This window comes from Toxorhynchites rutilus, chromosome 2, assembly GCF_029784135.1.
Source record: "Toxorhynchites rutilus septentrionalis strain SRP chromosome 2, ASM2978413v1, whole genome shotgun sequence".
Taxonomy (NCBI): domain Eukaryota; kingdom Metazoa; phylum Arthropoda; class Insecta; order Diptera; family Culicidae; genus Toxorhynchites; species Toxorhynchites rutilus.
Window position 1 is genome coordinate 305,384,960 of NC_073745.1, and position 15,873 is coordinate 305,400,832.

General features: G+C 40.0%; 1 protein-coding gene across 7 annotated transcripts in view; it reads right to left on the minus strand.

Moving 5' to 3' along the window:
- LOC129771467 (obscurin) overlaps positions 1 to 15,873 on the minus strand; it is a 214,180-nt gene that overhangs the window by 90,215 nt on the left and 108,092 nt on the right. For all 7 annotated transcript variants that reach the window (XM_055775136.1, XM_055775137.1, XM_055775134.1 and 4 more), the window contains 3 exons: positions 13,878 to 14,009; positions 13,645 to 13,821; positions 13,305 to 13,470 (listed from right to left, as the gene is read on the minus strand). In XM_055775136.1, coding sequence (XP_055631111.1) covers positions 13,305 to 13,470; positions 13,645 to 13,821; positions 13,878 to 14,009 — 475 coding nt within the window. The remainder of the gene's footprint in view (positions 1 to 13,304; positions 13,471 to 13,644; positions 13,822 to 13,877; positions 14,010 to 15,873) is intronic.

A 15,873-nucleotide genomic window follows, 5' to 3' on the forward strand; every position in this document is an offset into this window, starting at 1 on the left:
AAGGCTCTGAGATCATTCAAAAATGAGCATGGATTATGGAATATTTCGAAAATTAAGCAGGTAATTTTAACTTTCTTTCGGGTAGATGTGACACAATCATTTCGTTCATAGCAGAGATCGAAATCCTCGCTCGGGTGCACGATAAATATTCAGTCAATCAATCTAGTTTTCGATGAACCGTGTATTTTGATATTTTCGTCTCTTCCTTTTCACCGAAAATTCTTCTTCAGAGAGAAAGAGATGTGGAAAATCTCTATCTCGGAAGTTGAACCAGAATGCTTTTTCGTCTCTCATTTGGTACTGAAAATTTGGAGCGAAAAATCATAGCTAACTTCACCAACGTTAGTCTGTTAGGACAGCGATCAAACGATCTGCATTTGGACAGCGTCTGAATTGTACAAATATTAATCCATCTCATGTTCACTTCACGATGAAACTCAATATTGCCACATATTTTCATGCAATGTTTTCAGCTGTACTGAAGAAGTGAAAACCCATTATCGGCATCAAGGAGTCACTGAAAACGAAACCATTTTTCGGCAATCATAACTCGATGAAAAATAAAAATCGGCATTGAATTTCTCGCGAGAATCGAAGTGAGCGTATAACATTCTCTCGCCTCCTATATTCTCAGCTATTTTTCCCTATGGGTGAAAACGGATATTTTTCGTCTCAAATCGGCGAGCATTTCGATCTCTGGACCGACCACATCAATGGATTGTGTTCACCTACCCTTTACTGAGTTCAATGTTAGTTGTTTTCCATTGCAAAAATCGAATATAATAAAGTTAATGCGGAAATGATTGAAGATAACTTTCTAATAGGATGCGGCCTGTTGTAAGTACCGAAAAGTATCGTCCTATTAACATGATGTTGTTTGTTTGATAAAACTCGAAAGACAGCAATTCTGTTTTTGATCCCATCGGCAACTCACTCGGAGTGCTTTATTTACAAAGTTATTCCAATGATTTGTATAATAGAAAATATAGACGAAGATTTGCATTCTCTGATTCGGTGTAATGTGAACAAATAAAGTGAAATGTTGGAAAACGAAATACGAAATACATGCTAATTTCTTCTGTCTGTAAACTGCAGTATTGTCGTGCATTCTAAAATAAATGATGGGACCCTAGAACGTATGTAAGGGTGCTCATACACTGTTTGACCGAAGCCAAATATTTGACTCTTTTCGACAGAAACTATTTGATCAACGTGTACTGATAAAATATATTCGACACAAAACACGACGAGCAAATATTCTATTATTGGATGCCTCAAATATTTTTTTCGTTCTGTTCGTCAATCCTGTTGGTACATGGTTAGGTTACCTTAAATATTTCAGTCGAACTTTTTCCATGTATGATGTTTGACATTATTTGCCAATCATCATTAAAGAATGGCAAACAAAATAGTATTTGTACTTTGTACAAATTAAACTTCATCTGTCAAAAAATGTCAAATATTTGACCTCCGGACAAACAGTGTACGGCTACCTTAAGGAATTGAATATTTAGAAGATATATGACGTCGTCTGCAGTAAAAAAATGATTGCGATTGTTTGGAAAGCGAATGCAGGTTGATGCTTTATATATAAATTTCTTCAAAGCGTCTCCAAGATCCTACGCTCAAATCGATTTTCAAGCTCACAAACAATGCACTCCGCAGAAAATCAGTCGAAAAAATGCAAGAAGAATCTGTTAGATGCGAACATAAAAACTTTCGATAAAAAACTTGTAATGTAGCAATCTTCTTTGCAAATGTCATCTGACCAAGTCTTGCAATATGGAGTGGGTTATTTGCCATCCCACTTCATCAGGATGGTGCATCCACACCATTGGGAGCATGAATTCATTACAAATAGATGAAGAAAGAAACAGCGTCTTCGAAAATTCAAACTCGCTCATTTCAGGCGCTCAATTACAATGTTTTCGCCACATTCATTGCGAGTGAGTTACACTCACGCACTCACAAAGATTTGACGAATATTTTCTCTTGCCAGATTTGCAGCACATAGCGAATACTGTCTCTAACTGAATAATGTATGTGGATAGGCAATGAAAATTAATTGCGTTTATTGCAAAAACCATATCGCTACCTGTTGATAAAATAAATTGCACCGTTTGTTTACGAATGTTTGGTATCATGAATCTCATCATGGAAAATGGCACAAACATGAAGAGATTGTTTCTTAAAAAAAAATTAAAATATGTCATATTCGAAAGCCGGCGATTCTAGTTTGTATGTTTGGTCTCAATTGCGTTAAATCATGTTTTTCCGCGGAAGATTTTGATCACGATTCTAAACGAAAATGCAATCGAAAGGATTAGACCGATTGATCATTCAAGATTACTCGGAAGTTGCTATAGTCGCCTGTTCTCACCAACTGTCTTTGGTTGCTCGTAAAATCCGGAAATGACCATCAGTACACAAAAATGATGCAATGCGTTGCTGCACGTTGTGTATTCGAAGAAAGACGATGACTTTCAAAGTCTCTTCCCAAATTCTATCGTTCCTATTTCCGTGCTTTATTGTGTTTTCGGCGAACGAAAAAATTCGACTCTGCTCATTATGTTTTTCGTTTATTACAACAGCTGCTAACCACGGGTGGCGACGCGATAAGCTAATTTCGTGTGGCGATGGCGCTTCGTACTGTGAGCTCTGCATTACACAGATCTACCGCAGATGAAACTGAATCGTTTCATCAGGACGTCCGGCCCTTCTTCAGTTTCATTGACTTTTGACTTCGGGTTCACTTCGAAGATTTCAAGAGATTACAAACGTCATCGAGGAAAATGTAAATGGAATGCTTCAATTTTATTGACTGTTTGTCTTTTTGTTGTTTTCTATCGTTCTCTTTTCTGACCCAAACCGATGGCGCGCGGGCTAATTTTAACCATCCCTCGCGTAGGTTGGCAACGAAGAAATGGGCAGCTTTTGCAAATTTATGTAGCCGAATGTATGAATGTGACCACACAAACACAAACAGATTGCAGCAAAGAGGAATTGGCAGTTTAGACACGATGTCGTTTGGGATCATCCGCGGTGTTTTTTTTTCTCTTTCAGCGAACGCAATGTTGAAAAGTTTTTTGAACAAGCTACATTGTATAGAGTTAAAGAACAATATTCCGGTTTATCTTTTCAAGAGAAATTATCGTCATCCCAGAATCATGTTCGGTCCGAGTAACAGAGTCGCTGCACAAAAAAAAAACTATTTTTCATCACCGATTTCGAATAGCTCTTCTTCATTCTCCATTTCGTATCATTGACGTCAAAACGTTGTATGCAAACATAGATTTTTATATAATATATCAAACGCTTAGAAATATTAGAAACATGTTAAAGGCGTGTCATTTTCTCGAATTTACACACAAATACGATACGAATTTTTCAGGAGTGCAAAAATTCCAAAAATCAGAAGCAATAGAAGATAGAATGATAACATTTTTTTTACATTTTTTTATATTTGTTAATGAAAATCTCAACAATTTCCTACATTTGATTCTTTGACCAAAGTTTTGTAGATCTCATAGTTTTTCAAATCGAAATTTTAGGTACTTTGAGGTGCTTTCCATTGCTTTTCATAACGTTAGGTGAAGAGGGCTTGTGTATGATTAAATCACTCGTATGCATTTTTCATTTTATGTACAGGGTGGGCCATTTAAAGTGGAAGCATCTGGCAACCCCATAACTTTTGACAGAGATGTCAGATTAACAAATGTCATACCGCGTTGGAAGCGTCATTTCAGTACAATTTTAACCATGGAACAATACACACCTAAACAACGCGCTGAAATTGTTCAGCTGTACATTCAAAATAACTTCTCAATTGTGTTAACTAAACGTGCGTGGAAAAATAAAAATAAAGTTAAAACATCGCCTGGAGACAACACTATACGTCGATTATATGCCAAATTTATATCGTCTGGTAGTGTTAGTAATGCCAGTCATCTGTCCAGACAACGACCAAGACGTTTCGACGAGAATATTGATGCCGTTCGAGCCAGTGTTGCAGAGACTCCATCGACATCAGGTCGCCATCGTTCGCAAGAGTTAGGCATCGCTCGAACCACTCTCCGACGCATAATTCGTGTTGATTTGAAAATGTTTCCGTATAAAATTCAAATGGCTCAACAACTTAACCCATCTGACTTACCACGTCGACTTGATTTTGCGAAATGGACCATCGAAATGGCCAAATATGAACGTGGCTTTTGGCAAAAAATCATAATGTCTGATGAGGCGCATTTCAACTTGAATGGAGGAGTGAATAAACAAAATTGTCGGTTTTATGCTACTGAAAACCCTCAATTCATCGAAACGCAACCTCAAAAAACAACGACACGACAACGAAACACAACGTCAAAAAAGTTACTGTGTGGTGTGGCATTTATGCCGATAAAGTCATCGGCCCGAACTTCTTTGAAAACGAAAATGGAGCAACGGTAACCGTGAATGGGGAGCGTTATCGGACAATGATAACCGATTTTTTATTGCCATTTGTTCGTGAAAATGAATTGGACAATTACTGGTTCCAACAGGACGGCGCTACATGCCATACAGCGGCTGCCACGACCAAATTATTGCGCGAAATGTTCCCCGGAAGATTAATATCGAAAAACGGCGATTATGACTGGCCACCGAGATCACCTGATTTGACGCCTCCTGACTTTTTTTATGGGGATATTTAAAATCCAAGGTATACACTGGTAAACCAAGGACCCTGGCTGCGCTGAAAGACAATATCCGACAAGAAATTGCTGCCATATCGGCCGAAACATTGGGCAAAGTGATGGAAAATGCCGAAAAAAGGGCACATTTTGCGGTCAAGGCCAGAGGCGGTCATTTACGAGATATCATAATCAAAAAGTAGTTAGAACAAATCTCCTTGGACCAAAATAAATGAATTTCAAAAAAAAAAATTTAAAATTCCACTTTTTTACTTTGCTATTGCAAAAACAAATCCTTCCACTTTAAATGGCCCACCCTGTATTATAACCGTTTGTTACAGTTAAGTTATTTTTTTAGTGAGATGTTATTAATTAATAATTTTGAATTTTAAATAATTTTTTTAAGTAGTGAAGTAAGTTAAATTAGTAGGTAAGTATGTTTGTTAAATTGGGTGAGTCGGCAAGGCAGGACATACCTAGGATCACGAGAGAGTGAGTTGGTAATAGTGGACAGAAAATGGGCACTGTACAAAGGAACCGATCAACAGAAGACTCGAGAAGGAATCCGCTTTTGAAAACGAGGCTTTTTGGATTCATGCACAGTGTGTGTCGGACGTTTGTCCAAGTGTTTGGTCGAAAAGTTAGGACGCTGTTCCATCGACGAACTCCCGGTTGACCGGCACACCATTCGTCCTTGTGGTCCTCCACTACGCCTGAGCGCAAAAGACCAGCATTAACCCTCTGGCCAGGTTGACCATGAGCACCAAGAGGGGCCCCTCTCGGCAGTGCGACTTCGATCTCGCCCTGGCCTATCGATTGCCGTCAAGGACGGGAGACGCCGAGAAACAGGCAACTGTCCGCGTGTCGACTCCAGCGCTGTTGGACAACAAACTTACCAGTCGAACCCATCCGCCTCTCTGTCGCCACCGAGGAACAACCAGTCAAAATCGTCAGCAAATAAACAAAAAGTATTTAGAAAGAAGGTAAGAGTATTTTCGATTTATTTGATCGCGAAGCTCCTCCATTTAGCCAGTAGTAAGCCGCCCCCGAGACACAGTTCGAAGGGTCTCTCGCTACTGAGATTTCCGCGAAGACACAGCAGAGAGTCACAGTAAAGGGTGTGTCACATCAAATTGCATCACGGAAAAAACGCTGTAGAAATTTAATTTTTAGGAATTATCTCTTCAGCTTTCGCTTATAATCAGAACAGAGTGTATAGATCACGTTGGCCATGCTTCACTGTCAATTTTTCGTAAATTTGGAAAAATGTCGTCGAACGAAAAAGAGCGTCGTGAATTAATCCTGTGCACTCATTTCGAGAATCCGGAGTTGTCACATCGGGACATCGGTATGATGCTGGGAATTGTCCAATCCACGGTCAGCAGAGTACTAAAACGATACTTCGAGAACCTAACCATCGACCGGAAGGTGAAGAACGGCAAAAATGGATGCTCCGTCAGTGAAAAAGATCACAAGCGCGTAGTTAAGCAGTTTAGACGTGATCCGAGAAGTTCGGTCCGAGATGTCGCCAATAAGCTGAATTTGTCAAGTTCATTCGTCCAGCGGACCAAGCAGCGGGAGGGCCTGCGTACATACAAGGTTCAGAAGGCTCCTAACCGCGACGAAAGGCAAAACATGGTGGGGAAGACGCGAGCCCGGAAGCTGTACACCGAAATGCTGACGAAGCCGCATTGCCTGGTAATGGATGACGAAACCTACGTCAAAGCGGACTTTCGTCAGCTGCCGGGCCTGTTGTTCTTCTCCGCAGAGGACAAATTCAGCGTTCCGGAGGTGATTCGCAAGCAGAAACTATCCAAGTTTGCCAAAAAGTACATGGTGTGGCAAGCAATCTGCTCTTGCGGAAAGCGGAGCGCCCCCTTCGTGATGACCGGCACGGTAAACGGGCAGGTTTACCTTAAGGAGTGCCTACAGAAGCGCTTACTACCACTATTGAAGCAGCACGAGGGCCCGACCATCTTCTGGCTGGATCTTGCTTCGTGCCACTATTCAAAGGACGTGTTGGAGTGGTACGAAGCCAACGGGGTCACCTTCGTGCCAAAGGAAATGAACCCGCCCAACGCGCCGGAGCCTCGCCCAATAGAGAAATATTGGGCGATTATGAAGCAGGCCCTCCGGAAGAACCCAAAAGTTGTCAAATCGGAGGCGGACTTCAAGAGAAAATGAATTTCTGTTAAAAAAAACTACAACCTGACGTTGTACAGAACCTTATGGACGGGGTAAAGAGGAAGGTGCGAGCATACGGGCTTGGGCTCGAAGTATGAATAAAAAGAAAATGTCAAAAGTTGTTTAATAGTTTTCATTTTACTGTCTAAAATTTTCAAAAGGATCGGTCTACTGGGCGAATTTCTACAGCGTTTTTTCCGTTTGATGTGATGTGACACACCCTTTATTGATAATTGTGGTACTGGTGCCTGGTACAAATATTGAATCACGGTGTGTTTATAGAACAAGATATGCATTACGTGTATTGGCAATGAGAACGCAAATTTCGACATTACGGGTGTTAAATAAAAAATTAGATTTTTTTCAATACCTTTCAGTAACTCAAATAAAGAGCTTAAAATTTTCTTTCTCCAAGAAAATTGCTCATTGGGCTCCCTTAAAACAGTAGGCGTGTTTGGTTTTGCTAGTTTGAATTTAGTCAAAGCAAAGATGGCGTCGAAACAGCACGTGCTCCGCGAACGCATTGTACGGTTCTACGAAACGCATTTCCAGCAAGGATAAAAGTTCACGGTGGCACATTTTAAGGAAGAAAATGTACCTGTCAGTACGGTATAGCGTATCCTGGGTTCCCTGAACGTAGAGCGGAAGGTCGGAAGTGGTCGTCCGGTGACGATGATGACGAAGCAGAGGAAGACATCGTTAAAGAAGCTGTTTGACAACAAGGACGCAACCAGCCTGCGTGACGCCGGTCGGAAATATGGCTGCTCCCACGTATTGATCCATCGGACCCTCAAGATGGAAGGAATCGTCTGCAGGAAGAAGACGAGGTCGCCGGAGTACACGGAGGAGCAGATTGAGACGGTTAAATCACAGTGTCGGTGGATGACCAAAAAATACCGCGGGACGTCTTTCGTTCTGGACGACGAAAGCTATTTTCCGCTGTCCAAAACGCATATTCCAGGAAATGATAATTACTACTCCAGCGACAAGTCATCCACACCGCCTGAAGTGAAATACAAGTTCAAGCACAAGTTTGAAAAAAAGGTTATGTTGTACATCGCCATTTCCTTGGCTTCGGTTGTAAATAGAAGGTGAAATTTTTGTTCCACTTCGATTGCTATTGCCTCTGCCGCCATCAGCCGACCGATTCGGTTCGGATCTTCTGTTACCGTTCTGCGATAGGTGCTGCATAGTATATTTTTTTGATTATTTTTTTGGGAATTATGATATTGGGAGTGCCAATGACAAAACTAAAAGTTCTTTTCAGAACCACCAAAATTTCATGAAAAGGTAATTTTTCGAGTCAACTTATTCATTGTCGCACAAATCACATTATCATTTAAATAACAACTCGAACTAATGAAAATAAGCATTACATTACTCGTTCGTTTACTGTGATGGAAATTCAACCCAATTATTGAACACCACTAGCTAGCTGGGCTGCAAAACAACAAAAGCAAAACTTCAAATCGAATACGACGCACATTATTGATACATAGATGGGCTGCAGCTTAGTTAACGCACACCCTGTTAAAGAGCAGTCGATTTAAAGTAGGGCCTGTCAGTGGACGACTATTGTAAAGCCTATAAGCTTGGTGTAAAGCTCTGTCAATTTGAATCGGTATGTTTTTTCTATGCCCAGAACATTCATCCAAATGGTCGGTTATGAAACCTTTGATAGCTTTTTTTACAAAGTCTTTCTCTTGAAAACATATACTTAAGAAGATCTTGAAATCCTGTTTGAAATAAGTTGGTGTTTCCTTAAATTGCTCCGCGGAGAAGAGAATTAATTTTGTACTAAAATTGTGAAAACCCTACTTGGGCAGGTACAAGAATCGTAAAGAAGTTGAAAATGCCCAAAATAACCTTTTGGGTAATGCTAAAACGTTTCAAGGAACTCTTGACTGTTTCCCGAAGGGTTTAATCAAGGAGTCGAAGCGGATGGTAGACCGGAAACTGAATCAGAACGTTATGAAGCCTCCCAAAGCAAATCCAGAACTTTCGGATCCCAAAAAATGTAATTTTGGTATTGCGGACAAGTTTACCAGTAAACTGATGAGCTATCAGGGAATCTTCAGCCAGAAGACTCCGATTTTCATCTCAACCAACAATACAGGGTGGGCCATTTAAAGTGGAAGGATTTGTTTTTGCAATAGCAAAGTAAAGAAGTGGAATTTAAATTTTTTTTTTAAATTAATTTATTTTGGTCCAAGGAGATTTGTTCTAACTACTTTTTGATTATGATATCTCGTAAATGACCGCATCTGGCCTTGACCGCAAAATGTGCCATTTTTTCGGAATTTTCCATCACTTTGCCCAATGTTTCGGCCGATATGGCAGCAATTTCTTGTCGGATATTGTCTTTCAGCGCAGCCAGGGTCCTTGGTTTACCAGTGTATACCTTGAATTTTGAATATCCCCATAAAAAAAAGTCAGGAGGCGTCAAATCAGGTGATCTCGGTGGCCAGTCATAATCGCCGTTTTTCGATATTAATCTTCCGGGGAACATTTCGCGCAATAATTTGGTCGTGGCAGCCGCTGTATGGCATGTAGCGCCGTCCTGTTGGAACCAGTAATTGTCCAATTCATTTTCACGAACAAATGGCAATAAAAAATCGGTTATCATTGTCCGATAACGCTCCCCATTCACGGTTACCGTTGCTCAATTTTCGTTTTCAAAGAAGTACGGGCCGATGACTTTATCGGCATAAATGCCACACCACACAGTAACTTTTTGGTCGTAAAGAGGTTGCGTTTCGATGAATTGAGGGTTTTCAGTAGCATAAAACCGACAATTTTGTTTATTCACTCCTCCATTCAAGTTGAAATGCGCCTCATCAGACATTATGATTTTTTGCCAAAAGCCACGTTATTTTGAATGTACAGCTGAACAATTTCAGCGCGTTGTTTAAGTGTGTATTGTTCCATGGTTAAAATTGTACTGAAATGACGCTTCCAACGCGGTATGACATTAGTTAATCTGACATCTCTGTCGAAAGTTATGGGGTTGCCAGATGCTTCCACTTTAAATGGCCCACCCTGTATAAGTGGACAGCGATACATCAACGAACGTCTGGTACGTTTTGTTTTGCCTGTCATTGGGCGTTTTGGCCGGATTTATCAAGTTGCCCCTACAGTAATAATATCCAACAGTGGTATCATGTTAATGGAGTAGATGGCATTGACGAAGAGAGGAACCGGAATTTCATCCAATCGAAATGTATTAAAGCTAAACTGAAGAACAGTGGGACAATGACTAAACAAACTCTATTTTAAACTATCTTTACAATACAAAAAAATAAATAAATAGAGGGATGTTACCAAGATACGAATGCTTAGGACGTAGGACTACGCATTTGTTCTATTTAATTTGGGCAACTGAACTAAAAGTAGCGAAGGTGCGCTATATATACGAACAGGATATGAACAAATTAAAAGTTTCGCGAATCAAAAACAAGCAACACACACGAAGCCAAACAAGTGTGACTTCAATCGACTTAATATACACACAGTGGAACACGGAACAAAATCACACATAGCATTCCAGCAGAATAATCACTGTCCTTGTGAGCCGGCGATAATAGCCCAGCATGATTTTTTCCTACATAATGTGGCGAAAAACTTTATGATTGCGTCTGCTTGTGAAACATTCGTTCACTTCCACAGCTCGAGGGGGACGGAAGGTGACACAAAATGAGCAGAATGGGAAAGACAATTAATTTCTGTTCGATACTGGCCGGCAAGTATGGAAAAGTTCATTCGCTCATTTCTCCACACCTAATTATAAATCAAACTTGTATCTGCTTGGAATAATCATGGTGAAAAGAATGCAGCGAACAATCGTGAGATTGCACGATGAATCATTTTTCACTCTCCGACCATCTTCAATCGGGACTGAGAGTAAACATAACAAAACAAAGAGTGGAAAACAACATTCAATGAATGAATACTCCTTTGGAAGGATCGCACGAAACAAAATAACGAGTGAGTCAAAATAGACTCAATCTGCGTGTATGTATGATTTTATTTTCCCTTGTACTCTTTTCCTTGTCAGCATTCAAGTGCACATGAATCTACCTTTCCGCTCACCAATAACTTGGGTTAATGTGGTCTTTTGCGTTGGCTTAGATCGTTTCATACTAGAAACAAAAAAAAAGTCATTGCAATAGTGCACAGGAAACAACTCGGTTTAAACTATTTACCTAAATTTCACTGCCGTGATCTAGGCTTCAATAATTGCCATTCGAGTGAAAAACGAATGATTTTACAGAGACACTCGCTGGCTCAAGCAAAAGTTTCCAATTTGATTCTCTCACCATGTAATGTCATTCCGAGAGACAAATGAGGGAATGCAAAATTCTCTGAGAATAGATGAGCGGAATCGAGACAGTATTTTTCTGTTAAAATCGAGAATGAACTTTGCGAAGATGATAGGTGAATGTTTTCTGTCTCAAATAAAGTGAGGCATAAACAGAGAATAGAAGGGTGAGTTTTATCTGTGAATGAGTGTTGTTGAACGAATTTCGATGCGATTTTGCCCATACCTGCTCGCCGGTAACAATGCTATAAAACCGATGCACGCTGCCCGAATCGCCACTCAGAGACGAATGACCTTTGAGTTGAAGTCCCTTAAAAACAAGAACCGAACCGAACCGAATCGCCACTTTTCAAACCGACCATCATGACGATAACATCGGAGGAAACCACAATGATAAGAAGCAGCAGCAGCAGCAGCAGCAGCCGAACAACACCGAAAAAAGATAGAATTGTAGAGTAGAAAAGAAATATACTTTAGGGTTATTATTTTCCGCCATCTTTTTCCTCTACATTCTAACAGTTCGGAAGGGTTTACCAAGAGCCTTTCTCAAGACTCGTACGAATCAACCCGCATCCGACTACGATGACCGGAGAGAACTCCACCCGTTCAGCCAATTGGTCCCGAGCCTAGATGTTCCCGAAAGTACATTTCACCGCAACTTGGTTTTTGTTCCCGGGCTGAACAGTCGGTGTTCAATCAGACCGGACGAAGTAACAAAATTATGTTTTCGAGTAAATCGAACTCAAAATTTGAAGCTGTGTAGTTTTAGTAGCTATAAATCATTCTCCTTAATTGTTCTCCTACAGCTTTTAGTTACTCTTTGACAATGTCGCGTAGTTATATCACTACAACAAAGAGCCTTTTTAAGGTCAATCAAGAGAGTTTTACGACTGGCCATTTGTACTTGGTCCACTCTGATTGAACCAAAAAAATATTTTTCACCATGACTGAACAATTTGATGATGAAATCATGTAATTTATTCAGTATGCAGTCGACGTGGATTCTAAACTGAGGAATTTCTTCAAATAAACCTATACAATAGAACAAACCGGTTGCTTGAAACAGTATTTCACTTACCAAAAATAGTTGATTAGTATGTATTGTCAAGTACAATTCTTGATTTTCTAGAAAAATATGTTCCAACAACGGGTTAGCGTGGTTTTGAAGAAAATTACTTTCATCGATGGAAGACCACGGTTCGATTTGAAATCGATCATGAAAAGTTTAGTAATTACAATTTTTTACTCTCTGGTACTGGTCTGAACAAGATACAATAATATATTCGATCAACTTTTTAATAACTATGAGTTGTTTGAAAAGCATACACATCGTGTTTCAATACAAATTACTGTTCCGTGTTGAAGGACAACGAGAAGAATCTTCTGATGCGGAGAAATCCAACATTTCATTTCAAATTTCTTCCATTTTTTGGTTGTCATTAAAACGTGGCATCCCTCTAGTCGCTATCGTTGTATGCACTTGGTCCACTCTGACTGCATATCAAATCAATTTTTACTGATTTACATATTCAGAATAAGTTTATGCCATAAACATGGCTGCTTGCAACATAATTGTGATCTGATAAAAGTAGAATGTAGGTTAAGACTAACTCTTTTTTTCTTATTTTGTTACTTAGTACGGACTGACTGAGCACCAACCAATTGAGCGTTGAACTCTCACTTGTTCAGAGTCTTGTACTTTATTTCGCTCCTGACACCTTTCTTTTGGAACACACTGTATATGTGTAATTTAAGCAGATAAAAAAACCCTAGCTGATGTTTCCGGAAAATATGAGCCAAAACACTTCACGACACATCAATCTCCTTTATTGACAGCTAGTGTTAATGAGCCACACTGTTCCGGTAATAGCATAATCAAGAATGACATGTTGAATGTTCGTCACTGATGCTGAAACCAACTGTAATCATGTGGAACCTAACCTACACCTGAAACAAAATTGCTTTCCTCTCGGAACGCTCAATTCGAGAGAATCGCTTCGTCTTGCGCAGACGGCAGACTGTAACATTCCTCACCCCGACGCAAGATGGCACTAGCTGACATACGCGCAAGTTCACATCCGACAAGTATTCCGCGCTTATAAAAATGCGCTATAAAATGAATGGGTTGAACTTACCATAAAAAAGTCCCGCACGTTGTCGTTGCCGGCGAGGAACTCCTGGACGGCCGCCGCATCGCGACAGTACCGGACGTGTTTGTCAAAGTCACGCTCCAGTCGCAGGAACGTTTTACCGATCATTTTCGGGTTGTTGGCGTTGTATTTGACGCCCTCGATGAGTACGCTGGCGAGTGGAATGAAAGACAAGAAGTTGCGGATGTTAGAACGGGGTGTAAATCATAAGCAGCAGAGCGCTGAGTGTGAGTGGATTAAATCGAGCGGATAAGTGGTGTAATTTCAACCTGATCTCGGTCAATTTGCCGGGAAATGACGCCAACAGGCGGGCCAGCGTGCTTACGTATTGTGGAAGTCCGCGATCTGCTTGAAGTTGTTGAATATATCATCCTTGTGGTCGCGGATCATGCGAGGAATTTTGTTGTCCGGATTGTCGATATATTTGATGTAATTTTCGACGACCTGCTGCAAGTCCTTGCCGAATTCCTCTTCAGTTTCAATCAGCTCTCGAACGACGGCTCTGCGAAAGGTGAGGTTAAAAAGACGGGTTTGACGCTGAAAGCAGGGCCTACTTACTCTCGACGGTAGGCGGCATCGTTGGATTTCTCGCCGAACACGGCCTGGTCGGTGTGCATGATGTCCAATACGGAGACCGGCACCCAGCCCGCTTTGGCACTGTCATCCCCATCGAAGATTCGCACTTTCCATCTGTGGATGGTCCAATGGAAGTCATTGAATTGTTTATTAATTTAATTGTTCTCTATGTTGTAATGCTTCTGAAAGGATTAAATGGTTTTAATTTCTTTTTCATATAGGGTAAATGATCTTGGTTTGTCCGATTTGGGGTATTTTTACGCAACTAGTAAATGCAAATCGAGTTTTCTTCATGAAAATCATACATAATCGATACAAGTTTGGGTTTGTTGAAAAGTCCCAAGTCTCTTGTTGCTAATACTAATAGGTGTTGAAATTATTCTAATTTTTATGTTTTTCAACGATTTTCCTTAAAGAGGAATTATGGTTTGACCACCTCTGATCATGATTTGCCCAAAAAATTATCATGGTTTGTTAGAAATCACCATTTTTGAATGAAAATATTAGAATTCTCAAGTTGCATTTATCATTGCTTGAGTTTACTGTCATCATATTGATACATTCATAGTTTAGGCTTTCTTCAGAATATTGCCTTTTCTTGGGCATTTTAAAAGTGTTACCCTCAACACACTCAACACAGAGAAACTTTATTTCTGCTATGCGCGAAGGACACAATAAACAAACTGCAGCGCACCAAGCCGTTGCCATAAAAATAATGTGGACAAAATAACATTATTGAATTGGACAACTCATGATCAGAATTAAGTTCATTAAAATGCGTTAATGTAATGGTTTAGCTATGTAAATCTGATACAAATGGTGTGCAAGCATGATGTTTACAATATTTGTAAGTGTTATAATCTAGAAAAGGTCTGAATACGTGCCTAATAAGCACATGGTGATCTATTAAAAGTTAGCTCAAATAAGGGGTGCATTGACACAAATAGAAGGTGTATTTTATAATCCTTTAAAACATGTGATTCCGTAAAAATATACAATAAAACTACTGCAAATCATGAAAAAGACAATTTTATTTAAATGTTTTGAAACATTCGAACACCTTATTTGACAAAGGGGCGCTGAATTGAAGCACTCAAAAAAGTTGGCAAACCATGATCATATTTTCGACTGGACAAACTAAAATCATTTACCTTATATAAAGTGACCAGATGGTCAGAGGTCTAACGTGGGACACAAAAAACAAAACGTTATATGTATACGTTATGTGAAAATAAACCATAGTTTAGCGAGTCTCGTTTGTTCGTGAAACTCTTAACATGTGCCCTTGTAATTAAACCTGATTTGTGTTATTTCTTTCTAAGTATCGTCACACAGTTGTGATTTTTCGGTGGTTCAGATTTTGTTTACGCTTGAAAATCACTCGCTCAGACAGAGCATTTAAGCCTGGCAAGCAAGATTCTACAATTTTCATGCCATTTATTTCATGAGCATTTATGCCTGGCTGGCAAGCCAAATTCTACAATTTTCTCTGAAATTCCAATCCATTTTTCATCGATTTTAGTGTTATCGTATGTATTAAAATAATGGACTATTTTCGGATGGCGATGAAAAAAAATAATTCAATTGAACAAATTTTCCTTAAATATTGCGTTCATTAAGCCTACAACAAAAATGATTCAAGGCTGTTGATTCGCAGCAGCAGCACTGTCAAACAACTTGATGATGTCCGCCAGATATAGCCTATCTGGTTTTCACAACATCCTCTCCCTGTCGCTCCTTGAGCCGGGAGATCGAAGCAACCGGCCAAACGGTGCTGGAGAATCGGGGCAAAATGGACCTTTTTCTGCTGAAGATTCAGACGAGCCCGGCCGTATTCTTTTTCACTGGTGAAAAATTTCTTTTCGTGCTCATAATGAAAGACGAGACGTACTTCATACGTTCAATGAATGGCAGGGGACCGGGTACGTCGATACATCATCCATATCAAGTTCTCGAAGAAGGTCCTTCTCTGACAGAC